Below are 27,967 nucleotides of genomic sequence, written 5' to 3' on the forward strand. Positions count from 1 at the left end.
CCCAGTGTTGAATGAGGTCCTAGTGAGATATAGGGGCATGGGGCATAATATTAGAGCAAGCCAATCAGATGCTCAGCAGGACAGGAAATAAGGACCTTCTTGGTTTATTGGAGTATGTCATAAAAAGTTATTACCGATAACACATTAAATAATTAACACACTAACCACACATTCACTTGTTTGATTTTGATTATAAAAGCAGGTAATTAAGCTATGACCTTGTTTTATCTGCATTGAATATTAGTCCTTTAATCATCAGGATCAACACATGCAAACAGCGACTTGCTTGGTTATAAGAAAAAAAGAAAGAAAGAAAGAAAGAAAGAGGAATATACATAATAAATCTACTAAATGAATGTAGTAATAAGGGACCTTGAATAATAGTAATTTTTATCATCATTGTTAATAATAAGATTATTATTATTAATAATAATAATATTATAATGATTATTATTACTTAGAGTAAAAGATTCAAAAGTAGCACGTGGGTTTCCTCCTCCCTCCTGACACGCTGTGACCTTCCCTCTGCTCGCGCGTTTCCTCCAAACACGCTGCTGCCTTTTAAAGCGCGAGAAGACATGAGCGCAGTCACTCTGACACTGAACGAGGCAGGCTCCCGAGCTCCCGTCGTCTCGTTCATCTGCCCCCCTTTTCGTTTCCCTTTTTCACCTCGTCGACAACCCATCATCTTTTAATTTTTTTTACATAGTCACTTTCACAGCCCCTTATCGACATGTACCGGTATTTTGGGGAGCTTCTGTCTCGCGGAGCGTGTAACGCTTTGGCCTCGGGTTGCGTCGAGTCCGCTCTACCAGCTTCCTCATCTTTACTGAGGGTGCGTCATTACAGCGATGCCGCCGACAAAGAGGACGACCCGAACTTCTTCAGGATGGTGGAGGGCTTCTTCGACCGCGGCGCTACTATTGTTGAAAACAAGCTGGTGGATGACCTGAAGACCCGGGAGACGCCGGAGCAGAAGAGACACCGTGTGCGGGGAATCCTCAAGATCATTAAACCCTGCAACCACGTCCTGAGTGTGTCCTTCCCCATCAAGAGAGACAACGGAGAATGGGAGGTTATCGAGGGTTACAGGGCGCAACACAGCCAACATAGAACCCCCTGCAAAGGGGGTAAGATATATTTATTTGATTCATTGTGCAGTAAGAGTGCATAACAGATCAGTTTGCATGTGCTTTGCGCAACAAGATGTTATTAGACGTACATACAGTCTGGTAATGGTTGACATAATGACGTGCAAATCTATGTGTGTCCTTTTTATATCTGCATGGTTATAAACATGAAATTTGGCTAAATTTGACTAGCCCTGCGCTTTCAATCAATGCCAAGTCAGACAGGCAAACCATGCACCTGTACATGTGTGAGATTACTTTTGTGTTTGGAAATGTGTTGTTATGTGTCGTGTGCAGACTGCTTGTAAGTCAAGAATGCCAACAGGCCAGTTTCAACTTTTTATCCAAACTTGCAACTGATTTTGCCCTCATACCAATCATCGGCAACAAATTGTCACAAGTCATCTGTGTGTTTTCACTACAGACATGATGCTCCCTTTGAAGGCTTCAGTAAAAAGGATCATTCATGTCAATTCCGCTGTGTAGTTAGGTTAGTAAACATCTGCCGGGGTGTGTTAGCTGCTATGGGGGAGGTTGGTATACAGTCGAACAATGTGACTTTAAATGTTGTCATTATGAGTGGGAGCAGGGTTTTTCTTGAAATAGCAGATGTTAAGGAATGGTGGTCATCAAGAGATTGAGGCCATGCAGTGTGGGAGGGGAAGATGTCACAGCAATGCATTCTGGGTGATTTGTGGGGTGGCATGGTGATGTATTGTGATTCATGAGAGAGAGAGAGTTTTAGGGTGGGGCTGAGACACCCTGGCTCACCAGCTGCATGACCGACACACTCGGCTCACAATTACACACAGCATTTTGGAGACATCCGATTCACCCGTGTGTATTTGTTGTCCTTATTACGTTAATGCTTTCTAAGTTCATATCTGTGGCCGGCCAGTGTAACATAAGCAGTTTTGGCTGGTTCCACTTAAGTAATGAGATGTGACCTTAAAGTGAGACCATTTAACTTTGATGCAAAATAAAATATACACTGTGTGGTTCGACAAGAACAATTAAGGTTGTTTCTTGTATATTCTTGTTTCTTGCAGTGTTGTTCCTTTTATATTAGAGTCCACTTCCCTATTGAGAAGATACTGATGCCATTTGTTGTATTATTTTTTGTTTTTGAGAACTTAAAGGGATAGTTCACCCCAAAATAAAAAATTTCTCATTTACTCACCCTAATGCTATCCCAGATGTGTATGAATTTCTTTCTTCAACAGAACGAAGATTTAAAAAAACAAAACAAAACAAAAAACAAATCTGTAAATCCATATAATGCAAGTGAATGGTGACCAGAGCTTTCAAGCTCCAAAAAGCAAATAAAGGCAGCATAAAATTAATCCATATGACGTTTAATCCATAGGTGTGTCCCAAACCGCACACTTCTGCACTGTTTTACGCCATTTTGAAGTGTAAGTAGTGTGAGTACTATGTTTACACTGAAAATGCAAAAAAAGTAGAAGTAACTGGATGATGCACATTTTCAACTATCAAAATGGAGTGTGGAATGTTGGACACTTCGTGCACTCAGAGCAAGTGGCTTGCCATACATAGCGGAAGGGGCGGAGTTACCGGCAGCGATGGTGATCTAGCAAAACAATTGTAAATAATGGATAATATGACAACTAGCGAAACTTCTGTGAACTTCGCTCAAGTGCACCTTGAGACTCAGGGTGATAGGCACTAGAGATTCTGTGTTGAATACCTAAGGTCTCTAAAACTTGTTTGAACACCTTCGACAGAAAATTAGTACCCTGATCAGTCTGGAGCACTTTAGGTAGACAAATGGAGATCACTCACCCAAAGTGATTGCATTCAGAAAACATATATTAAACCACTGGAGTCATATGGATTACTTTTATGCTGCCTTTATGTGATTTTTTTTTTTTTTTTTTTTTTTTGGAGCTTGAAAGGTCTAGTCACCATTCACTTCCATTGTGAGCACCTACAGAGCTGAGATATTCTTCTAAAAATCTTTGTTTGTGTTCTGCAGAAGAAAGAAAGTCATACACATCTGGAATGCCACGAAGAACTATTTCTTTAAAGTAAACTTCATGAATGTGATCCTGACAAGTCCAGTGCTAATAAGCATCTCAGTGCAATAATCTCTTCACAAACCAATGGCCACCAAACCTATGTAATTCCTTCTTTGTTTGTTCATAAAGTATGTTAAGCATTTTGGGAATACCACACATAAAATGTTCCTACTGCCTGACCGATATCACTGAAATAACTGTCCTGAGAAAGCGTGAATCAGAAAACTAGATGATCAGAAATCCTCTCTTTGTGTGAATAGATTTGCTTGTTCAGTTTTGCTGACAGGCTTTTAGAATAGCAGAAATGAGCAAATCAGCAAAATTTGGTTACCGCACTTGTGATCATTCATTTGACAAAGACCCTTGTTCTCGATGGCTCAAAAACTTTCACTAAAAAAGTGCTATGACTGACATTGTTTAATAGACAAGATTTACAAGAGGTACAAATTACAAAGTGCAAGAGCAATTCAGTCAACTATTGCTGATAGGCTTCACCTTCAGAGGAAAGAGGTGTATGAAATAATTGTACTTAGTCAGCGAATGGCTGATTCTTGCATTTAATCATCTGTTAGCCAAAGTAATGCGCATGAATGCACTGGATCAGCAGAAGGTTATTGGGCTTGTAAGCCTGTTTGCAAGAGTAGTGGAAAGAAAGGATTTCATAAATCAGACTCATGCAGAATTGTGTACGCAAGTGCACATCCTGGTTATTATAAATTACATTTGTATCTCAAACAAGTTAGCTAGGTGGAGTTGAGGGAGATGCTGTCCAGGTTTCTTGTGTTTTTTCTGTTTATTGGATACAGTAGGAGGACTGTGCTGAGTCATACCTCTCCTTAAGAGCCCCCACCATCTAGCCCTCTCTGTCTGTCCCACCCTCTATGCCTGTATAAGTGAAGACCATTTCAGCTAGTGGAAAAAACACTTGCAACATCTGTTGCGCTTGTGAGCCATTAAATGCAGACAAAAAGGCGCCTTAAAGGGGCTCATTTCTGTGGAATGTTTTTGTAAATGCTAAATGTTTACCAAATTGTTGAGGATGCTTTTATGTTAAATTAGGTTTTTTTCTGTTTCATTTTTTTCAACACCACCTCATTCTTTGGCGTAGTCTATCTCTGATGGCCTGTATGTTGCTTTCTCAGTAATGTTATGAATATTAAATATGAATGAACTTTATAGTGCATAATTTTACTGCTTTAGGCCAGACATCCTCATCTGTGTTGTTTGGAGACATTGCAACCTAATGCAGTCATTGAATGTTGCAAATTACTCATTTATTTAGTCTTATTTTCTCATGTACTTTTGGAGGATGGCAGAGTTACATTTTTGTTTATTGTAAATGCTGAATGTCTCTGCCAAGTGTGTGGTGGAGAATGACACACTCATTCACACAATCAATCAAGATTCATGGTGCAGCCTGGCTGGCGGAGAAGGTGACTGGGCACTGAGCCATACTGCAGCCACACACATCATACATACTCACTCGTACTCACAAATACATAGGACTCCCTTAGCATATGTGACATTGAGATACCTTTTAATTCATCTGGTTAGCCTTTCTTTTTATAGTCTTTATTATTTCTATACATTTTTGATCATTAAATATTTTGTACTCTCCTTTTAATAGTCAGGGTTCCCATGGTCATGTGTAAACCAGGCTTGGAAAAGTAATTGAAATTAATTGAATAATAAGTTATGGAAAACTCTATAGTGATATACATTTTCTACTAGTTATGCTCTGCTCTAAAATATATATATATATATATATATATATATATATATATAATATAATTTTTGTGTGTGTGTGCAATGTCAAAAAAATTTTTTTAAATCCTTAACCAGTGTCCACAAACGACAGGAATACTCTTTGTGAATTCACTGGTCAAAACGAAGGTCTGGGAACCCTGTATAGTTTGTTTTTATCTCCTTGTGTATCATTAAATATTTTGTACTAGCCTTTCATAGTGTTTTTTTTTTTTATTTGATCTTGTGTATCATTAAATATTTTTTACCCTCCTTTTATAGTGTTCTTTTCTTTGATCTTACGTAATGTGTATAATTAAATATGTCCCTTTGATTATACAGATCAGTGATAATGAACATCCACTTGCCAACCTGATTTATTCATTGCCATGCAACTACAAAATGGCCTATTTTCTTGTTTTGTATTTTGCATAAATGTTCATTGTTACATAATAGGATATACAGTTTGATATTTAAATTATGAGCTCTAAACACACAACAGAACACTAGCAAGATGTTGACTATATTTATGCAATTATAATTGGTGTGTAAATACACCTAAATGCCTATTCAGATGCATCTTTTGTGCGACCTTTGCGGTGTAAAGATGGCTATACACTCACAATGCCCTTTGAGGTCACTTCTCTGCTGTTGCTGAAGTTCGGAAACCGTGGGTCTGCCAAGAAAAGAATGATTTTACAAAATATTAATAACTACAGTCTTGACCAACACAAAATAGGTATCGTTTTATAGTTTAGAAGCTCTACTTTACAATGCATTTAGGTATTATGACCAAAACTGAACAAGTGCTTTGAAATTGTAGACAAATCAGAATTGTTCTGTTTTGATAATTTCTTAATAAATGTGAACTGTGCATATTATTGAAATCGGTAAAAACATCAAACTGATCAATAAATAAACAAAACAAAATATCATATGCCATTATTAAGAGGAGGGGATTCACATGAAAATGAGTCCCTAGAGGTCGACCAATAGTGGATTTTACTGATACTGATAACTAAGTTGGGCAGTACCTGCCGATAACCGATGTATCAACCGATAGTTTTTAAAATTGATACTGAATGAAAAAAATAACACAAAGTAAAATAGTGCTGAACTTTATGACAAAAATAAACTACAGACTGAACCATGAAAATGAATTGTAAATTCATTTTTTTTTTAAATTAAATAAATATTAATATATATGAACTAATATTTGAATTTTAAAGTCAGCTGATTTTCCTTAGTCCACAAGTGGGCACAATAAATACATAAACCATTCAGTACCATTATATTATTGGAAAGAACATTGCTATCCTGGCTGTTAAAAAAGAACATTTCATTTTCAACTAATGTGCATAAAATAAATAAAAAGTTTTAGTCGGTCCATATTCTCAAATGTTAGGTCAAAAGTAAAATGGGGGGGACGCTTCAATAGACAGTTCACATGGTGTTACACTTGCACTGATTCTTACTACTCCAGACTCAAGCTTCATAATAACAGCGAAATACCACATTGTTTTTTATTCAGTACAGTTGTATGTAGAGTAGCAATATTCACAGATAACAGTGGTATTCGGCTGAACTCGGTAGTGAAGCGGCTCAGACTGTCACATTGTTCTATCCGCTTGAGGTTAGCTTTAATGTTAGTGTCCTCTCAGCCTTGTCGACAAACATTCTGCTGTTCTTTATTAATGTAGCATCTAGTCAACAAATTAATTACTTTATAATGATATGACAACGACTACTGTAGTGTACCGTATACATACCTTTTCGTTGTTTGTTTTAAATCCGCATCTAAAGTGTTCCGCTCCATGCGGAGTGTAGTCTCTGGTGTATAATAAAACAGTATATAATCTAACAACATCAGTTTATGTAGTATAAGTATTGTGACTGAACTTAAATACATTGCTGGCAGTGGGAAGAAATGCACTTGATGTGCATGTAATAGTACCTCGTCACTGCTGTCCTTAAATGCGGGGTGCCGCTTCAGGTCCAGGAAACAGGTAAGCGAGTCGCTGCCATGACCCTCGCTTTCAGCCAGCCTGTGAAATGCCAAGCCTCTGGAAAAAGCTGCCAACCACGTATTCCAGATCGGAAAAAAGATGTGCATGCGCCCATCTGAGCTCTCTGCTCTGCCCAACGTTTAGTGAGCCCCTGATCACAATGGGAACACATTAGATCTTAGGCTGAGGATGGTCAAATTCATAAATAATTAATTGGCTATACTGAAATTCTGGTAGGGGGGCCCCTGGTGGCCACAGGGGCCCTATGCAGCCGCATATGTCGCTTAATACGAACTCTTTTTTTTTTTTTTTTTTTTTTTTTTTTTTAATTCTTAGGCTGAGGGTCTCACAGTTTATCATAATCTATATCATTAATACATTTAAAAAAAAAAGTTTTCTTCAAAACAATTGACCCTCTTTGTTTTTTTTTTTGTTGTTTTTTTTTTAAAGAATTATAAGCCTTTAATTTTGGGCATGCCACTGAAAAAGGAAATCTTTAAAAACACTATCAGAGCTTAAAGGGTTAAGTGGCAGTATTTCTAGAAGGGAGTAATGGTGGCACCTGTCCCACTGGAGTGTGACCAGAAAACACAGGTTGAGCTGGAATTTTAGCAGCATAGCACAAAGAGGTGACCTGTGTCACATGACCTACTATATAAGTCTAAAATTTGTTATTGGTTAATAAACAGCATTGTTTTAATTTTTTTAACTACACTTTATTAATACCATGTATTGTAATATATATGTATTTTTTTTAATCAGCAGTTTTTCTAGCATGGTTTGTGTCTGCAAAAAGTGCCATAGTACTCCATCATTATGGAAAGCATACATACTGTTATTCTACAGACTTTGTTTAGGGTTTTTCAAAATCCCTAAACCAAGACCAAAATTATCAATTGTAACTCCTAGAGCTTTTAAGCTACATCCACCAAACTCTGCACAGACCTACAGACTGTTCTAACTTGTGTAGCTATATCTTTTGTAACTGATCGGAATAACTGTTTTCGCACAATGGATGATCAAAAATAAAATTAATTGGTTAAATGTAAACTAACTGTCAAAAAATTAAAATGTAAACAATCACTCACAGGGTCTGCTATCCATATTTTTCCTGAACGTGGATGTGTTCCACAATTCACCTGTTTTCAATTTCCAGTCTCCAGTGTTTTCACCCTCATCTGCGTTTATTCTTAGCGGGTAAAGTATTACATTTTAGAAGTTTTCAAAAACATTTGGCTCTCTAGTGCCGATACTTCACAGAGTAGAGATGACTGTTTTTTTTTTATTTTTGTTTTTTGTTGATGTTGATGACATGAATCGATGGTCCAAGTTAATTTTTCGTTGATATCATTAACTGCTTTGAGTTGCTATGACAACCAACAACCTGCAGAATTTGTGTGTGAAATTCCTTTTTACTCCAAATATCACATCTGGATCACTCCTTAGTTTTGCATTGCGTCTCGAGACCAGAAACAGAAAACAGGCAATTAGAATCATCATTGTGCCACCCAGTGATTGCTCAGGAAAACTGTGGATATCATGGCTTTAAAGGTGCTGCAAGCGATTTTTAATTTTATTTTTTTATTTTTTTTAATAAATTTTTTAGTTTAATGAAATGGTATGCAGAAAATGTTCCTTCTCCCTTTTCATCTGTCTATCTTTCAAACAAAGGCTTTGTCAAGTCAACATTAAAGTTTGTCTCTACAATATTTACCTATCTAGTAGGCTTGGGATCGATGCCTTTTTCACACATCGATAATATATATATATATATATATATATATATATATATATATATATATATATATATGGGATTTTTTTTTTTTTTTTTTTTTTCAGATAGAAATTGGGCTGCTCATTGCATAATAGGGTTTTGTCTTTTCAAACATATTTCTCAACACAACTTTGGTAAACTGTGAGCAGCAGGGTAAATTAAAGGGGATCACACACCGGACTCACCTACTAAAGAAATATTGATAGAATAACGTGCCGATCAATAATCCATATAACAATATTTTATGACATCCCCACTATCTAGTTACAGTTTAAGTCAGAAGTTTACATACACCTTAGCCAAATACTTTTAAACTCAGTCTTTCACAATTTCTGACATTTAATCGTAGAATAATTCCCTGTCTTAGGTCAGTTAGGATCACTACTTTATTTTAAGAATTTGAAATGTCAGAACAATAGTAGAGAGAATGATTTATTTCAGCTTTTATTTCTTTCATCACATTCCCAGTGGGTCAGAAGTTCACATAAACTTTGTTAGTATTGGTAGCATTGCCTTTAAATTGTTTAACTTGGTCAAACGTTTTGGGTAGCCTTCCACAAGCTTCTCACAATAAGTTGCTGGAATTTTGGCCCATTCCTCCAGACAGAACTGGAGTAACTGAGTCAGGTTTGTAGACCTCCTTGCTCGCACATGCATTTGCAGTTCTGCCCACAAATTGTCTATCAGATTGAGGTCAGGGCTTTGTGATGGCCACTCCAATACCTTGACTTTGTTGTCCTTAAGCCATTTTGCCACAACTTTGGAGGTATGCTTGGGGTCATTGTCCATTTGGAAGACCCATTTGTGACCAGGCTTCAACTTCCTGGCTGATGTCTTGAGATGTTGCTTCAGTTTATCCACATCATTTTCCTTCTTCATGATGCCATCTATTTTGTGAAGTGCACCAGTCCCTCCTACAGCAAAGCACCCCCACAACATAATGCTGCCACCCCCATACTTCACAGTTGGGATGGTGTTCTTCGGCTTGCAAGCCTCACTCTTTTGCCTCCAAACATAATGATGGTCATTATGGCCAAACAGTTCAATTTTTGTTTCATTAGACCAGAGGACATTTCTCCAAAAAGTAAGATCTTTGTCCCCATGTGCACATGCAAACTGTAGTCTGGCTTTTTTATGGTGGTTTTGGAGCAGTGGCTTCTTCCTTGCTGAGCAGCCTTTAAGGTTATGTTGATATAGGACTCATTTTACTGTGGATATAGATACTTGTCTACCTGTTTCCTCCAGCATCTTCACAAGGTCGTTTGCTGTTGTTCTGGGATTGATTTGCATTTTTCACACCAAACTACGTTCATCTCTAGGAGACAGAATGTGTCTCATTCCTGAGCGGTATGATGGCTGCGTGGCCCCATGGTGTTTATACTTGCGTACTATTGTTTGTACAGATGAACATGGTACCTTCAGCATTTCCCAAGGATGAACCAGACTTGTGGAGGTCCACAATTTCTTTTCTGAGGTCTTGGCTGATTTCTTTTGATTTTCCCATGATGTCAAGCAAAGAGGCACTGAGTTTGAAGGAAGTCCTTAAAATACATCAACAGGTACACCTCCAGTTGACTCCAATTAGCCGATCAGAAGCTAATTGTCTAAAGGCATGACATCGTTTTCTGGAATTTTCCAAGCTGCTTAAAGGCACAGTTAACTTAGTGTATGTAAACTTCTGACCCACTAGAATTGTGATATAGTCAATTAAAAGTGAAACCATCTGTCTGTAAATAATTGTTGGAAAAATTACTTGTGTAATGCACAAAGTAGATGTCCTAAATGACTTGCCAAAACTATAGTTTGCTAATATGAAATCTGTGGAGTGGTTAAAAAATTAGTTTTAATGACTTCAACCTAAATGTATGTAAGATTCTGACTTCAACTGTAAGACTTATGTCTTACTTGTTGGCAGAGATTACATTCTGTCGTGTTTATCCATTCTTTGTGAATGAAGATAAGTTCTTCCAGAAAAATTGACAAAGACTGTGTAGCTTCAGAATGTCAGTTTTTATAATAAACCCCATTTTGTTTCTCCCCATTTTGTCCCTCATATGGTTAGATATAACCATATTGACAAATGTTTATGTGAAACATCTAATGTGCCTAAGTACAGTACCTTTTATTACAGTACACTAATTAAGCCATTAAACATAGTTTAATTTATCATCTTGGCAGATCCATTCTCATTTAATTGAAGTACAATAAAGATGTTTGTCAATATTAGTTATGAACTATGTGATGTCACTGCATTACAACAAAGGTGGAGGTATCAGAACATTCCCATAGACTCCTTAACTGTACTTCACTTCCCTGCTCTTTTAACCCGGAAGAGCTTTTGTACTTCAGTGCTGTCAGGAATCAGCCCTGCTGCCTGCTTCCCTGCCCCCTCCGGAGCTGTTTTTGGAAATATATTCAGGGTGCAAGGCTGCCCACATAATCCTATAAATCATCATGTTTTTATAATAAACCCCATTTTGTTTCTTCTAGGAATTTTTTGATCTTTATTAGTCGGAAGAGTAAAAATCTGCCCAGACTTTTGTAACCAATTTACTTTTTTTTTTTTTTTTTGCAGGTATCCGATACAGCATGGATGTGTCTGTGGATGAGGTTAAAGCTTTGGCCTCTTTGATGACATACAAGTGTGCTGTTGTGGGTAAGCTTCATGTTATTTTGCCAAACATTAAAGTGGAGTCATCTTTCAAGGTCTAATCTTGATGTATTGCTGAATTGTGTGCGTGGTTCTTCTGATCTCTCCCTTACACTCAAATAGATTATTTATACATCAATAACTCAAGTCATTGAGTTATTTTTATTTAGAAAATCCTTCAGCCTCTAAAGTCTCATAGATTACAAGTAATTTATCCTCTTCTAGATGTTCCGTTTGGTGGAGCTAAAGCTGGAGTGAAAATCAACCCCAGGAATTACTCCGTAAGTACACAACACGAACTAACATTATACATTCTGAGCACACAGACCATCTCTCTCAGTCTCTGTGATCCTGAAATAGCTCCTTTATTATCTCTGGGCTGTGTTTGCCTTTTTCATGGGCTCAATGAAGGGAAAACTCAATTTGTTCCATGAGTCCTTCTTTTTCATGTGCTTGAGCCATTCTCTGGATGTATCCTCTACCCATTACTGTTTCAATTTAATATCAGGCCTGTGAAGTTCACAATATACAGACATTACATAATATATAGACTGTATTAAACATGCACTACAGCATGTTTTTGCATAGTCAAGCTACAGTCTTCATCTGTCTGTCCAAGTGTACATGACACAATGCATAATCGAATATTTGAAGGACATCAAATACACAGAGTTAAATACATGTCACGTGTCACCTCTGTCTTTCAGAGCATGCACACAATGCAGATGCCAGTTATGGTCTGATTATCGTGTATACAAAATGTTATCTAGGTCTGTTAGTCCGACTTTGCAAGAATCAGACTGGTACTTTTTCAGTCAGACTAATGCATTTATCATCACCAATTTTAAAAAATGTATTTTTGTTTTAGTCTAACTGAAATGATCATGTACAGTATATGTACTGTGTGTTCTGTCTTGGGTCCTCTCTCTGAACCTCATATTGCTGCAGGGAGGAGTGAACGTATTTCCATATCTCCTGTTACTTCCACTTCCATAGCGCTCTATAAACTTGCTTGTTATTGCAGTGTTCTGATTATGGGTTTGTACATTTAAAAAATTATAGTATTTAGCATTTGTTTTTCTTCATCTGCATGTAAAGTTGTACTATAAATCTGACAATGGGTCTCATTTACTAACTGTGTGTATGCACGTATTTGCACGTGAAATCTGCGTACGGACATTTTCACGCAGAAATCATGATTCATCAATAAGTTTGCACTAAAACTTATTCTTAATTTTCTAAATACACACACACACATCAAATAGTCTTATTCATATTATTTCAAAGCAGCAAAATTATGTTCGTTATAGCTCGAGCTGGGTTCTGGATCTGCCTGTGCACACTCAATGACAGAGAGCACAAATTGTGTACTCTGTTGGATGTGCTTGGATGCAGCTATTTTGAAGGATTTTCTTATACTTTTTTTTTATACAGTTTCCATGAACAATTACCTTGAGCTATTTGGAGATAAAGAGCGGTTCTTTAACGTCAGGCACATAACATGGACTTTACCTTTTATGGTTGTCATGTTATAAAAGTTCATAAAATTGCACATTCTTTATCTATTTTAAGCTTAACTTGTTTATTCTGAGTTACAACAGACTGCCCTGAATATGTACTCCTGTTTACTTTTCACCCTTTTCTCTTTTTTGTTTCCGTTCAGGATAATGAGTTGGAGAAAATCACAAGAAGATTCACCATTGAGTTGGCCAAAAAGGGATTTATTGGTGAGTTATATTGATGCATTCTTTGCTCTTTGAATGCTAAGCAATTGTTAGCACATTTTTTGCATAGCTCAAATAAAACCACATGGAGGCATCCAGGCACCAAATAATTGTCGTAAACATCTTCGGCACCAAAGGCATCCAGGAAACCAAAATAACTCAGAATGTACAGTACTGTGCAAAAGTTTTAGGCAGTTTTTAAATGTTGTATAGTTAAGATGTTTAAAAAATAATGCCATGAATCATTTTTATTTATCATTTATCTTAATACTTAGTGCAGTGAACATTCAAAAAGAAGATATAACCATATTAAGACAAATGTTTATGTGAAACATCTAATGTGCCTAAGTACAGTACCTTTTATTACAGTACACTAATTAATCCATTAAACATAGTTTAATTTATCATCTTGGCAGATCCATTCTCACTTAATTGAAGTACAATAAAGATGTTTGTCAATATTAGTTATGAACTATGTGATGTCACTGCATTACAACAAAGGTGGAGTTATCAGAACATTCCCATAGACTCCTTAACTGTACTTCACTTCCCTGCTCTTTTAACCCGGAAGAGTTTTTGTACTTCATTGCTGTCAGGAATCAGCCCTGCTGCCTGCTTCCCTGCCCCCTCTGGAGCTGTTTTTGGAAATATATTCAGGGTGCAAGGCTGCCCACATAGCTATTTATCTGGATGCCTGCCTGTTTATGCCAGCTAAAGTGGCCGCTATTTGTGTGGGGGATGGACACTTTGCTCTCTACACAGTGTCAAAGTGGGCACTAAACTCCAACAGTCCAAAAAAAAAACAACACAAGCTGCCTACTCAGATCATTTATAGGAAAAGTGGAGCTCCATTGCATTGTATCTTGAAATATTGTAATGTACATAAAGGTTTGGCCATGGTATATTTAGCATGCTTAATGTGAACCGGTGTGAAACTGGAGTCTCCCCTGTGCTTGCTCACATGACCACATTCTGCATTCTTACAGCTCTCGTACAGCTGGCAAGTTGTAATAAAGTATCTTTCCCTTCTCCCCTTCCTCTGTCCTTCTCTTCCCTTCTGTCTCATTCTTTCCATTCAGGACCTGGCATTGATGTACCTGCCCCTGACATGAGCACCGGTGAGAGGGAGATGTCCTGGATTGCTGACACCTATGCCAACACTATTGCCCACACTGTAAGCAACTTTCCATCTCTCATGATTCCTTATTATCACATATACCCATAAAACTCCCTCTGACATGTCTTCAAAACATTGGAATCACTGTCAATTGTAGAATAATGCCCAGTCTCTTTCAACAAAAGGTTAATAATAAGTTTTAGGATTTTTAGCCCCTTAAACTCTGGTGTATTTTTGGGCTGCCACCTGCAATTTTTCTCTCTCAAATTTAAAAGCTCACCATTCACACATACTGTGGACTAAATGCAAAAAATCGAATATTTTCAGAAATGTTTTCCTGCTGGATGGCATATTTTGTTCTGGACATCTAAGATATAACATTAGATTATTTAGCCAAGCAAGCTCACAGACATATAAAAAATGGCTCATATTTTAGAAAACTGCATAAGAAAAAAGCAGATATAAAGTTTTTATCTATTTGGGGCTTACAGCAGCAGTGAACGGCACATAAATGACGTTTGTATTTGATGACTTGCAGAAATCATATTTCACTTTGTGATTCTTTGAAAATCTTTCAAACTGTGGTGTTAGGGCTACAGAATAAACTGTACACATTCCAGAGAATGAGAGCTTTCATTTGATATATGACTTGTCCATTTAAGTGCTATGTGAAGGACTTTTATTTTCATTTAAATATTTCTACCCCATCACCTCTAGGGGATGCTACTTTCCGCAGAAGTTGAGGCCTTATTGTGTTATTTTAAGTAATATAAATGCAGAATGACTGACTTATGTATACGGAAACTTTAACATTTTAAGTGTACACTTTTTCTGCGGTATAGCATCCCCCTTTGGTTTTTTAACAAGTGATGTAGAATGAATGTGAAATATTTAAGATTCTTCACTATTTTTAGGTCACTAATTAAATGTAAGCAAATTTGTGACATTAACCATGTTAACTCCTTTGTACAAAAGGTCAGATTTTCTTGGCTTCCGTTGAAGCATGCAAAATGCCCTTTGGAATATTCTCAAATCATGCTGGGATAACATGGATCATCAGGTTTTGCAAAAACTTGAGTCCATGCCAGCTTAAGTGCATGCTGTCATAAAAACAAAATGGGTTAAAAATACTAAGAAATTCAGAAATGTACATGATTTTTTTGGTTGAAGTTTTCGCTCTAATTATTATGCTGATAATATAATTTGTATTGGAAAAAAACTTGGAAGAAGTGGACACCTGACCTATAAAGGTATTTGAGCAATAAATGGAACAAACAACAGTCCACAGAGATTAGATTCTTCAATAAGCTTGTATGTAAGGAGTAGAGCTCTTTCACCTTCTTGTAGCTATATCAGCAGACTTACGACTTTTGTTTGTCCATCTTTAATAATGTTAAGCCTATCTATACAACACACTGTGCAATGTTTACCTTTGTGCCCCAATAAACTGAAAAGTCAGGCCTTTATTTGCATGGAAAATAGCAACCAGACCTCTGATTTATATATACATTTACGAGTGTAAATATACATATATGAGTGTTGCTTCTTTTGTATGATTTTGGATGAGACCATCAAGTAGCAGAGAAAGAAAGAGATCAGTGGAGTATGAGGCAGAAAAAAAATCATGCAGATTTTCCCTCCATCTCTCAATTTAATCCTGACTGTTCAATGCAAGCATTTCTTGCAGTCACTCTGTGTTTGGCTTGGTGCTTATGGTCAGGGTTATTGCTCCCTAAAGGGCTGTAATTAAAGAAAGTACTAGCACTGTCACCATGACAACAAAGTAGCAATACTGTCTTGTTCTTTTTCTACCTTTAAATTGGAGTGTTCTAATATTTATGTGGAGAAACAGTGTAAAAGACATCCAGCTGTACCAATCCTGAAAGGACATAGCAAGAATCTTTGGAGCAAACACATGATTTTTGCCAAGTTAGGCTGTGGAAAAGGCAAGAGTCCAGAAAAATCCAGTCACACCCAAACATCACCCTGGCAACAGCATGACCACAGAAAACAACATTTTATGTAACACTGCCACTTCTGTAGCCTTAAAGGGATAGTTCACCCAAAAACGAAACTACCGTCATCATTTACGCTCTTGTTTTCGAAACCTATATGACTTTATTTCTTCATGGAACACAAATGGAAATGTTAGGGACGACAGTCTCTGTCACTGTTCGCTTTCATTGCATCTTTTTTTTTTTTTCATACAAAAAAAAAAAAAAAGTGTCATTCTGCCTAACATTTCCTTTTGTGTTCCATGGAAGAAAGAAAGTCATACGGGTTTGGAAAGACATGAGGGAGAGTAAATGACACTATAGTTTTCATTTTTGGGTGAACTATCCCTTTAATGTTAGATAAGGCTACAAGCACTAGTACTACAAGCAGAGAATCCTCTTAGCAATTACCTTCACACACAGTTATACCTAAGATATAAAGTCTCCCATGCATATTGATCCATATCTGTCCATGCACTGATAGTGTGACTTCTAGGAACCGTTCCCTCGCTCATATTTGCTCTATCCTGTTGGTTCTTGTTGGCAAATTGACAACCTGGGCATTTCACAGCTCATTCCTGACTGATTGCGCCATAGTGTTGCTATTGACACAGAGACATTATCTTTTAATTATTTGTTGAGAATTGCATACTCTGACTAAAAGAGGAATTTGGGGCATTAGAGATGTGGAGAACATTCCTGCTTGATCAGGACCTGATATGTTTCAAACAGCAGGGATATTTTCTGTCACTCTTCTACAAGGGAAAAGTAAATGATTGATGATATTAGTGAACTGGAGCGTGTTTGAGTTTGAGACATTAATCCCTGTGCACCAATACTGCAGTCTCTGCAAATTTTCATGTGCAAAGAGGCAGTCGAAGGAGATGTTGTGTAGCTTTGGTTAATCAGACATACAAATTCATCTTGATTAAAATCTTAGAAGTAATAAGATGCTTTGATCTCTCTTCTCAGCCCTGCAGATGTTTGATTGTTATTAGAAAAGGGTGATTTTACAGAACATCAGTTATTAGCAGTCAATTGTTTTTTTTTTTTTTTTTAAATATGGCCACTTGTGTGGAGGTTAATAGAACTGTTAATTCATGATTTGTAGGCCAAACTGGACGGCTAATTCTCCATTGGTTCCCTATGGAATTTCTAATGGGTTTTTAGGATAGCAGATTTCATCTTGTTATGCACACAGAAAGTGGGCAGTAGTGTTGCTGCATACTATCCCACGTATTCAAGAATGGAATGAAATAAAGGAAAAACTAAATAAATAATTTTTGTAGAAAAAATTTAAAAGTCTCTTCAAGTAACCACAGACCTTATTTCACTCATAAATTGAAAACCACTACTCTAAAAGCCCATTAGAAATTCCCAAGGGGACCCATGGCTCAAATGCTAATTCTCTTGTGGGTTTTAGGACTGCATACTGAACAGCTCTATTAGGTTGCTGTTATTTATTTTGAGTTTGTCCTTCCCCTACAGTAACCTCCGCCCTTGCCACTTGCTCTTGTGCGTCATCTGTGAGCACGGATCTCCTATCTCACTAGCTTTTTCTCATTCACTTGCATAAATAGGGCTACAGTAGCTGCCCTTGGGGAAGCTTGTCATGTGGTTGAGGTGTGTGAACCCTCTCACACACCCCTCACAACAGCACATGACCCCTTCACAACAGTCTAGCTATTATAATTGTGTGTCAGTGTTTCCATATATTGTCCTCATCTTTCCCTATGAACAACCACTATTGATTGATGTGAAGCTGAAAGCCTAAATCGGTGTTTTTTTTATGTGTATTATCACTTGCGTAATATCTGGATAGTTGAATCATAATGGGTCTGAGCTTTTTCTTATTAACACCAAGATTTTCTGTTAAAATTTATATGAATGTTTAAGATAAACGTAAGTACTTTTTTTAAAGATAAAATTACATTTAAAGGGATAGTTCACCCAACAATAAAAATTCTCTCATCATTCACTCACCTTCATGCCATCCCAGATGTGTGTGATTTTCTTTATTCTGCTGAACACAAACAAAGATTTTTAGAAGAATGTCTCAGCTCTTTTGGTTCATTTAGTGCAAGTTAATGGTAACCAGGCCTTTGAAGGTCCAAAAATCACAAAGGCCACATAATAGTAATCCATAAGACTCCATATCTTCAGAAGCGATATGATAGGTGTGGGTGAGAAACGGATCAATATTTAAGTCCTTTATTTACCGTAAATATCCACTTTCACATTCTTTCACATTTCACATAGTAATTATAAAAATATGTTTGCTGTTAATAATTGTTTTAGATGGCGTATAGCAAGTCAACTTTCCAAAAATTTTTCATGTCAACTTTCTTTTTGTTTGTCTTGTATGTCTCTAGGATATCAATGCCCACGCCTGCGTGACGGGAAAGCCCATTAGCCAGGGTGGTATCCATGGCAGAATCTCAGCCACTGGTCGTGGTGTCTTCCACGGCATTGAGAACTTTATAAATGAAGCCTCCTACATGAGCAAGCTGGGCCTGACCCCTGGATTTACTGACAAAACTTTTATTATTCAGGTACAGACACATAGAGCATCTAAAAATAACATGGACATTTTATATATATATTTTTTTTTAATTTTCTATTTTTTTTTTTTATTCCCCTTTTTCTCCCCAATTTGGAATGCCTAATGCACTCTAAGTCCTCGTGGTGGCATAGTGACTCACCTCAATCTGGGTGGCAGAGGACGAGTCTCAGTTGCCTCTGTGTCTGAGACTGTCAATCCATGCATCTTATCACATGGCTTGTTGAGCACGTCACCACGGAGACATAGTGCTTGTGGAGGCTTCACGTTATTCTCTGCGGTATCCACGTACAACTCCCCATGTGACCCACTGAGAGTGAACCACATTATAGCAACCACGAGGAGGTTACCCCATGTGACTCTACCCTCCCTAGCAACCGGGACAATTTGGTTGCTTAGGAGACCTGGCTGGAGTCACTCAGCACGCCCTGGATTCAAACTCGCGACTCCAGGGGTGGTAGTCAGCGTCTTTACTCGCTGAGCTACCCATAAACTGCCAACAACTACCCCCCAAAGTCTTTGGTTTGATTCCCAGGGAACACACAAAGTGAAAATATTTAGCTAAATGCATAAAAGTAAAGTAAATTGAACATAACTGTACTTTAAATAGTTCTGCCTATTATATTTGGATAATTGTCTGAAGTTTTTCTATGACAAAGGTAGTTGTTGGCAGTTCCCTGTACAATAAACATCATTGGTTAGTGCCGAGAACTTCTCATGTGGTGTTTTGCAGGCCCAAAAAGGGAAGCGTTAATCAATTGTCAGCTTCTAGTATAACTCTCGGCTCCCTTCATGGGCTGCATGGCTCCTTCAGAATATACTGCAAAAGAATGTACCCACACTACAACCATACTCTCCTTGTCAGCTCTGTGAAAGTCTCTTTTGACTTCACAATTACAATTAAGAATCAGAGCCACATAAATAAAATGTTGTTTTGTCTAGAGGTCGACCGATAGTGGATTTTGCAGATACCAATAACTAAGGTGGTGGAAAAGGCAGATAACTGAATAATCGGCCACTAGTTGTAAAAATCGATTTATAGATTGATTAATAAACATTTTCTTGGTCTTTCCTTACTATGACAGGCACAGGCACAAACTCTACAAGAGTCCAAAATTAATAAAACCCCAGATATAATTTATTGTTTAACCAAAATCCAAATAATAATCGGAAAACATGAAGATTTGGTGCATAAGGCGGGACTTTAACTATAATTAATCCCGAAACACACAGTGGGCTCTTATTTGAAATGACAGAGACTTGGCTCCGTTACAATGCTCTAAGTATTAACCAATTTAGGCTTTTTATAGCATTTATATTCACCAGATGAAGGGTTTTGTACATCTACTTATTCATGCGATTTATCGAATCAGCCAATAGTGTGGCAGCAGTGCAGTGCATAAAATCAAGCATATATGAGTATGGAGCTTCAATTAATATTCACATCAACCATCAGAATGGGGAAAAAATTTGATCTCAGTGATTTCAACCATGGCATAATTTTTGGTGCCAGACGGGCTGGTTTGAGTATTTCTGTAACTGCTAATCTCCTGGGATTTTCACACACAACAGTCTCTAGAGTTTACTCAGGATGGTGCCAAAAACTAAAAAGTGAGCGGCAATTCTGCAGATGAAAACACCTTTTTGATGAGAGAGGTCAATGGAAAATGGCCAGACTGGTTTGAGCTGACAGAAAGGCTACAGTAACTCAGATAACCACTCTGTACAATTGTAGTGAGCAGAATAGCGTCTCAGAATGCACAACATGCAGAACCTTGAGGCGAATGGACTACAACAGCAGAAGACCACATCGGGCACTTTATTAGGACCATCATGTAGAGTGGGAGCGCAGTTTTCACTTGTACGTTCAGTGCAAATTCTTCTAGCAAGTCAGTCCACTGTCGGCCATGTTTGGAATGCTCTCAGGAGGCTATTTCCAGTCCTGACAGTGCAGCTCCTATCTACTTGAATGGAGAAAGATCAAAATCTCAAAAACGGTTGGTCAAAATGACAATCAAAGGACATATTTCAAATCAGCAATAAAATCTGACAATACTGGTATCATAAATTGTGATACTTTACCTCATATTATGCTAAAAAACTAAATTTTCCCGACTTGTATAGTTAATTTGCATATGCGTTCTAGAGTTGATTGACAGGTGATGTCTCTATCTAAAAGGTGATTGGCTCTTTTAACTGTAAGGCGGGACTTCCTTTCTACATCTGTTGACCATTGGGCGCTAGAGCTTCTTGGTTGAGGGTTCCAATTTCTCCCATTAATTTTAATAGAAGTGGCCCATCTCTGCCAAATTATCTCTGGTTCAGTGTACATATGCGCTGGTCCCGTGAGTGCTGCTCCGGGGCTCGAGATATTCCCATTCATTTTCTCCACTGTCATTTCAACATTAACAGACTGTGCGATTACATGAGAGAAGACACATTTCAGTAAGTTGTACCGTATCTTTCAACATACCCTCAGAGGTTCAATCATATTTTTTTTGTCTTTTGAGGGAAAGAGCGTTGTTCCCCTCTCTGTTTGAATGGCCAATTACCGCAATCTGTCACAGTGACATCATTTAAAAACGTAAACTAAAATCGTGTTTCTCCAAAAAATTACATCTTAAATGATGGAGCGTGACACAATATGTGCATTTGTAGCTGTAACCGACGCTGTCCTGTGCTGTCACCAAGGGCGTAGATTTGGCTTGAAAATTGGGGGGGGTGGGGGTGGGGGTGGGGGAGGGGGTTGTACTTGCTTGTTCCCCCCTGTAATCTATGCCCCTGGCTGTCATTCTGCGTTGGTGTGTGTACAGATAATGAGACGAGATGCCGGTGTCATTATTTTTCAAAATAAAAGTCCCATATTGAAATAACTAATTTTGAAATGAATACGAACATGAATTAGTAGAAAAAGTTAGTAAAATATTTTACAACACTGAGTATTTTAGGATATCACACGATATGGTGAAATTACTTTATATTAAAAAGCTTTTTATAAAAAAATACAAATAATTGAAGATGACTATTAATATCTGCTGCATAGATAATGGTAAAACTGTGCATATTAAATGCAGTCTATATGCAATTTGGAACAAAAGACAGCTATGTTTGTGATATCTGGAGATATCTGGTGGAAGCGCTCTCCACCACTGAGGAACAGAGAATATGAATGATCAGAAGAGCGACTTTTTAACACGTTGTAATGGAACCACCAGGCGTCGCTCGTTCTTAGATTGCAGGGAGCGAGAGGGGACATTGACCTGGAAGAGTGAACTAAAGTAAGAGGGTGCTGTTCCATTGGCTGTCCTGAAGGCCAGAGTCAAACCCAAGTTATTATACAAATCTAAAAACATGACACAATATCACAGAAAAGATGACAGTGTTTAACCAGATTTAAAATGAGGAACGATGTAAACCGTTAAATAAACACTGAGCTTTCCCCCAAAATAAAGGCTCCAAGTGAAGGTGAAGTAATACTACAGAAATATATTACTATTATATAAAAACAACCCACAAAGGAAGCAACCCGCAATTAATATTAATAATATAATAAAATAATATTCAAATGGGTTCCAAAGTGTGTGAAACTGTACTGTAATTTTTGCACATAAAATTTTTTTTTTTGTAAAAATATATGTTGGTAAATACTGCTTTTTATTAGGCCAACTGAACTGCTGTATTGGTGCAAATAAATAAACGGCAACTGATTCATTGCAGGCTGAAGTTATGTTATGTGTCAGAACAGTGGTAAAGCACCACTCATTCAGGTTGAACGAAGATATTTGCCAGCTTTTTCAAACAATGTTCCCCGATATAGCAAAAATATAGCTCCGATGAAGCAAAAAGTTTCACGTGTGGCATGACAGCACATATAATTTGATTTGGTCTAGTTCAAGGAGAAGCTTGTTGGTAGTGTCAGTAATGCAGGGCTATTGCATGGGGCAGTGGTGGCTCAGTGGGGGCAGTGGTGGCTCAGCAGTTAAGGCTCTGGGTTACTGATCAGAAAGTCAGGGGTTCAAGCCCCAGCACTGCCAAGATGCCACTGTTGGGCTCTTGAGCAAGGCCCTTGACCCTATCTGCTCCAGGGGCACTGTATCATGGCTGACCCTGCACTCTGACCCCAGCTTAGCTGGGATATGTGAAAAAAAGAATTTCACTGTATATGTGCAAATGTATAATGTGTGATAAATAATTAAATTAAAAATTTGTGCTCATGTTTTACAAGAGCCTCAGTGAGTGCACTGAAAACACAAACAAATGGATGTTTATGTAAGATTTTTGGAGTGACATCCAGTCGAGGTACCTTGTTTATAGTAATGAATATAAGCATAATTAATGAACTTTAATAACTACTGTAGATGTCTGCATAAAAATACTCATAATAGGCATGCAGTACCAAGCCAGCCCTTTACTCTCGCATTAGCAACGTTTCATTTTAATATGTGAGTTCATGTTGCATCTAGTGGTGAGTAAATATATGCATTAACCCCGATAGTGAGTGAAGTGATGAGCAAGTCTTACATATTTTTGAAAAGGTCTTGAAAAGTGTATTAAAAAGTATTAAATTGGATGAGCTGATACCTGCAGATACCCTGTATTAGGACCATAGTGTTCCTAATAAAGTGTGTGTATACTTTACCAGATGAGGTTTAATGAGGATCAAGTTTTATTATTATTCACAAGATATGAAGCATAGATTTTTGCCGATAACCAATTGTTTCGAATAGCAACCATCGGCACGATCAATCTGTAAAACCGATATCGGTCTACCTCTAGTTTTGTCCCTGTATTTATGTTCTGATGAAGTTCAGTCTTAATCACAAAGTGTTTAAAGCTCTTCAAGTCAATCAGTATGGCCCAGGCTCTAGGGGGAAGGGATTCTCATCAGCTGTTTATCTGGGATTACTGCCTTCCGAAAATTACTTTCTTTTTAAAGATTTAATGTGTAGGGAGGGGATGAAAAGACGTCGTTGTATTATGGATTTAAATAGAGCAGAGAAAGGATGGCCTAGACATTAGTGTAAGAGAAAGCCTCAGGAGAGATGATTGCATAATTCTGTTACACTGAGTTTGCATGAGTGCTTCCCTTTTGTCCATTTTAATGTGACCAGCATTTACATTTCACATAAAGTCTTTTCAGAAATAGTCTTGAAGTGTAAAAAACAAAAAAAAAAAACAAAAAACAATGCTGTTTTATATTATGGTAAATCAAACCACATGGGGGAGCCACTTCCCCAAAAGAAGCAGACTGCTTGATGACAGGATATCTGGTGAATGTTCTCAGGATCATGTGTTAAAACCACAATTTTATTTGGTTTCTTATTCTCTTATCCTATCACACAGGGTTTCGGTAATGTGGGTCTACATTCCATGCGTTACCTTCACCGTTATGGTGCTAAGTGTGTGGGGATTGCTGAAATTGATGGCAGCATCTGGAACCCCAATGGCATGGACCCCAAAGAGCTGGAGGACTACAAACTGGTCCGGAATGGCTCTATATTTACAATCAGCATTCTTCAAACTTTAGTGGGAACTTCCCTTTGAATATGTCTGTGCTTTCCCTTTAGCAACACGGCACCATTGTGGGCTTCCCCAACTCTCAGGCCTACGAGGGGAACATTCTGGAAGCACAGTGCGATATCCTCATCCCTGCTGCTGGAGAAAAACAGTTGACCAGGAAGAATGCTCGAAATATCAAAGCTAAGGTCTGACATCAAGAGCATCATTCAGATTGTATGGTTTAAAGCGCTCCAGTTGAAGGCTGTTGACAAACAGTAAACATGGGAGTAGTAGCATAATGGGCCTCAGTAAATCATTAGCAAGGGGCTCTTCTTGGCAATAGAATTTGCATAGAGCTGTCCACAGTATACATGAACACTGCATTAAACTGTAAATGAGATCTCCATGCAGTGATGGCATTTAAAAGAGGTCCATCCATTACAATTCATCTAGACCCCCTGAATGATTGAAAATTTGTAGCACTCTGTTCCACAATATGGGATTTAATAACTGCGTTGGATTGAAATTTGTGTCAATATGGACATTTTATGGATTCAGATTATTGCTGAGGGAGCCAATGGTCCCACTACACCTGATGCTGACAAGATCTTCCTAGAGAGGAACATCATGGTCATTCCGGTAAGAGTGCTTTAAATGTTAAATTCTCTCAAATCAATTTGTAATCTGTCCTTTCTGAGAAATAAGAAAGGACGCATTTTGTTCACCTTTTCTAAGTGCAGAATTGCATTGAGTGTAATGAACATTCTAAACTCTTTCAACATTCAAAAATTGTTGTTTGCTTTTCACTGACTGTGCATGCTGTTCTTTAACATCTAGGACATGTACCTGAATGCTGGCGGTGTGACAGTCTCTTACTTTGAGTGGCTGAAGAACCTGAACCATGTCAGCTATGGTCGCCTGACCTTTAAATATGAGAGGGACTCCAACTACCACCTGCTCAGTATGTGTATACTGTTTATTCAAAACAGTTTATTCTTTCTAACAGCCCTGCAAGACATCCTCTCAGCTCCTGTCATTCAAAGAGTAGCAGCATGGAATCAATGAAAGTCTGCCACCGTGCATCTTTATGTCTTCAGAATGTTCTCTGTAACACCCTTGATGTTCTCGTTTTTCTTTATTCTATTTCCTTACATACCTCCCTCCCTTTTTCTTAGTATGCAGTCAGACTTTATGTAGAGCAGTGATCAGCAGCATGTGACACTCTTTCCTTCAGTGCAGTTTGTCCCTCCCTTCCCATTGTGTGCTTTATGTACTAAGTCACATGCCCCTTCTCACCCTCTGTTTGTTTCTCCCTCTCCCTCTGTCTGTGGTTTTACCAGTTTAATTGGCATCCAGGCACCAGCAGCCTGCCAATTCACTGTAAAAAGAGCCAGTTAATGTCATTTGCGGTAATTAGATGGGATGGAAACCAGAGTATTGATGCATTACATTATCATGAAAGAGATGTGTCATTGTGACAGAAAAAAAGTCACTACTCACAAACCAGCAGTGCAATTTTCAGCGAAATTGCTTTTTTTGAATCCAAAATATGTTTGATGAAATGTTTCTTGGACCTGTCTCTGCTTATGATTTGTTTACATGTGTGAAACTTTTTTTAGGGTTTAAACTTTCATTTAATCATTAACATAACTAAAATGAATTTAGAATGTATTTTAAGCTTATTCTTTCAAATAATCCATGGGAAACATACCCTTGAAACACCAGTGACTGTCTCTACATTTTCACCCCTTATGAGTTTGCATCCCTTAATTTTATGCAGCATAAAAATACAATTTAAGATAACATTTAAAACATTGCCCATCATCAGAATGTATGTAAATGATTTTGTTTGTAGTTGATAACTCACTCTTGTAACCTCTTGACAGCTTGTACCCTTATGAAAGGCTCCATAATAACGCATGCATATCGTTAAACATGACACCACAAACTTCTGTTTAAAAAGGTTGATCTGTAATTAATTTTCACTCTGTTAATTTTTTGTTTTTTGTTTTTTCCAGTGTCTGTGCAAGAGAGTCTTGAGAGGAAGTTTGGAAAGCAGGGTGGCCCAATCCCTATTGTCCCCACTGCTGATTTCCAGGCTCGAGTAGCTGTGAGTATCCATTCTGTCTTAACATTCTCAGCCTTGTGTGTTTGTGTGTGTTGGAAGTTCTTTTAAAAACCTGCAATTCTTCTTACATGTCATGTTAGTTTTTTGTAGAAATCTGTGGTGTTTGTCTTTGACTTGTAGGGAGCCTCTGAGAAGGACATTGTGCACTCTGGTCTTGCCTACACCATGGAAAGGTCAGCCAGGGTAAGTAAAAGCTTTGAAGGCCATTATACTCACTGAAACAGATATAGCCCATAGAGTAATCGGTTACACCACATGTAAAATAAAACCAGGTAGAACAAAGAAACACCCTTTTCTCAATGTCAGCTGATTAATTATAGCATTGTGTTGTTGTGGAACCGATGAATTATAATGAACTGTCATCCACAATGCTCAGCCCTAGCCTCAGACTGATGTTAGTTTATTACAGAATGAAAACCACCTTGCCCTCTGCAAAAATCTTTAACATTCACTGAAGCTTGGCATTTTGCTTAGTTTTTGTGCTCTATACGTTGTAGCTTTTGTATAGAATGTAGTCAAACATGTATTTTTTTTTTCCTTTGCAGCAAATTATGCGCACAGCGAACAAGTACAACCTTGGCTTGGATCTACGGACGGCAGCGTATGTCAACGCCATTGAAAAGGTCTTCAAGGTGTACAATGAAGCTGGCCTGACCTTTACATAAGCAACCTAAAATGCCCTTTGCAAAAAGAAGATGAAAACATACATTATCTCTTGATTCTCCCTCCACAACCTTTTTTAACATATCAGAGTTTACATCAGGCTAACCCCACAAAGTTCCTTCTCTATTATGAAGCCATGACACTGTCATAGTCCAAAATTATCGTTCTACAGAGTTTTTGAGAACTCTAAAGTTGTTTATTGTGTTCTGAGGCTGCAGGTTTGACTGCTTTGCTGTACATTTTGTAGCCTAAAGTCTCAAAACAAAATTAATCAGGTTTCTTAAGTATGTCTTGTTATAACATGTTTATTTTGTCCCTGATTTTTGTATTGATCTGTGGTTGACTTATGTGGTCCTTTGCAAAATGCAGCTGTAGCGCACAATTTTAAATGTCCGTTGACTGTTGTTTTGGCCCATCCTTGCTTCCTCTCGCCTGAAAATATAACTGTGCTCAACTTGGTGTATTTTTGTCCTCTTTCATTTTGCGGTAGGTTTGACTTTCTTATTGTTCATTGTTGCAAACCATATAAATGGTGATTGCTACAGTAATGAAAGACAGCTCTAAAGATGCCTTACACACATGAGCAGGAGATTTATAAACAGAGAAATTATTTACTTTTTTCATTGTAGTTCATGCAGTACATCACACAAAGTAAAACCCAACCAATGTTTTTGTCTCCTCTCAATGTTTTGCCCTGGAGATGTTCTAGAAGTTCTAGCTGAAAAGTGTGCAGTACATTTTGATACAGGTTTTGTTTGTATCAAAGCCAGTTCCTCTCCCCATAACTTGTAGAGATCTGTTCTGCTAGTTGTAAATGTGCAACGAATGTTAAACCTAGAGTAAGTTGTCCACCAAGCTTATGCACCCATATCTGAACTTTGTCTTGGAAATTTATATTGCCTTTTTTTGTTGAGAATAAAAGAAATCATTATTGATTTGA

At 37.7% G+C, this 27,967-nt stretch overlaps 1 protein-coding gene across 1 annotated transcript; it reads left to right on the plus strand.

The window, feature by feature from the left end:
• Positions 1 to 555: 555 nt before the first annotated feature.
• Positions 556 to 27,967, plus strand: glud1b (glutamate dehydrogenase 1b). The gene is made up of 13 exons (XM_051668037.1): positions 556 to 1,130; positions 11,268 to 11,348; positions 11,568 to 11,623; positions 13,006 to 13,069; positions 14,146 to 14,240; positions 18,550 to 18,729; positions 24,081 to 24,218; positions 24,305 to 24,442; positions 24,795 to 24,875; positions 25,074 to 25,197; positions 26,255 to 26,346; positions 26,485 to 26,547; positions 26,910 to 27,967. The coding sequence occupies exons 1-13, from the start codon at positions 734 to 736 to the stop codon at positions 27,027 to 27,029; spliced, it is 1,629 nt and encodes a 542-aa protein (XP_051523997.1). The 5' UTR covers positions 556 to 733; the 3' UTR covers positions 27,030 to 27,967.

The sequence above is a fragment of the Myxocyprinus asiaticus genome, chromosome 32 (genome assembly GCF_019703515.2).
Source record: "Myxocyprinus asiaticus isolate MX2 ecotype Aquarium Trade chromosome 32, UBuf_Myxa_2, whole genome shotgun sequence".
NCBI classification, from domain to species: domain Eukaryota; kingdom Metazoa; phylum Chordata; class Actinopteri; order Cypriniformes; family Catostomidae; genus Myxocyprinus; species Myxocyprinus asiaticus.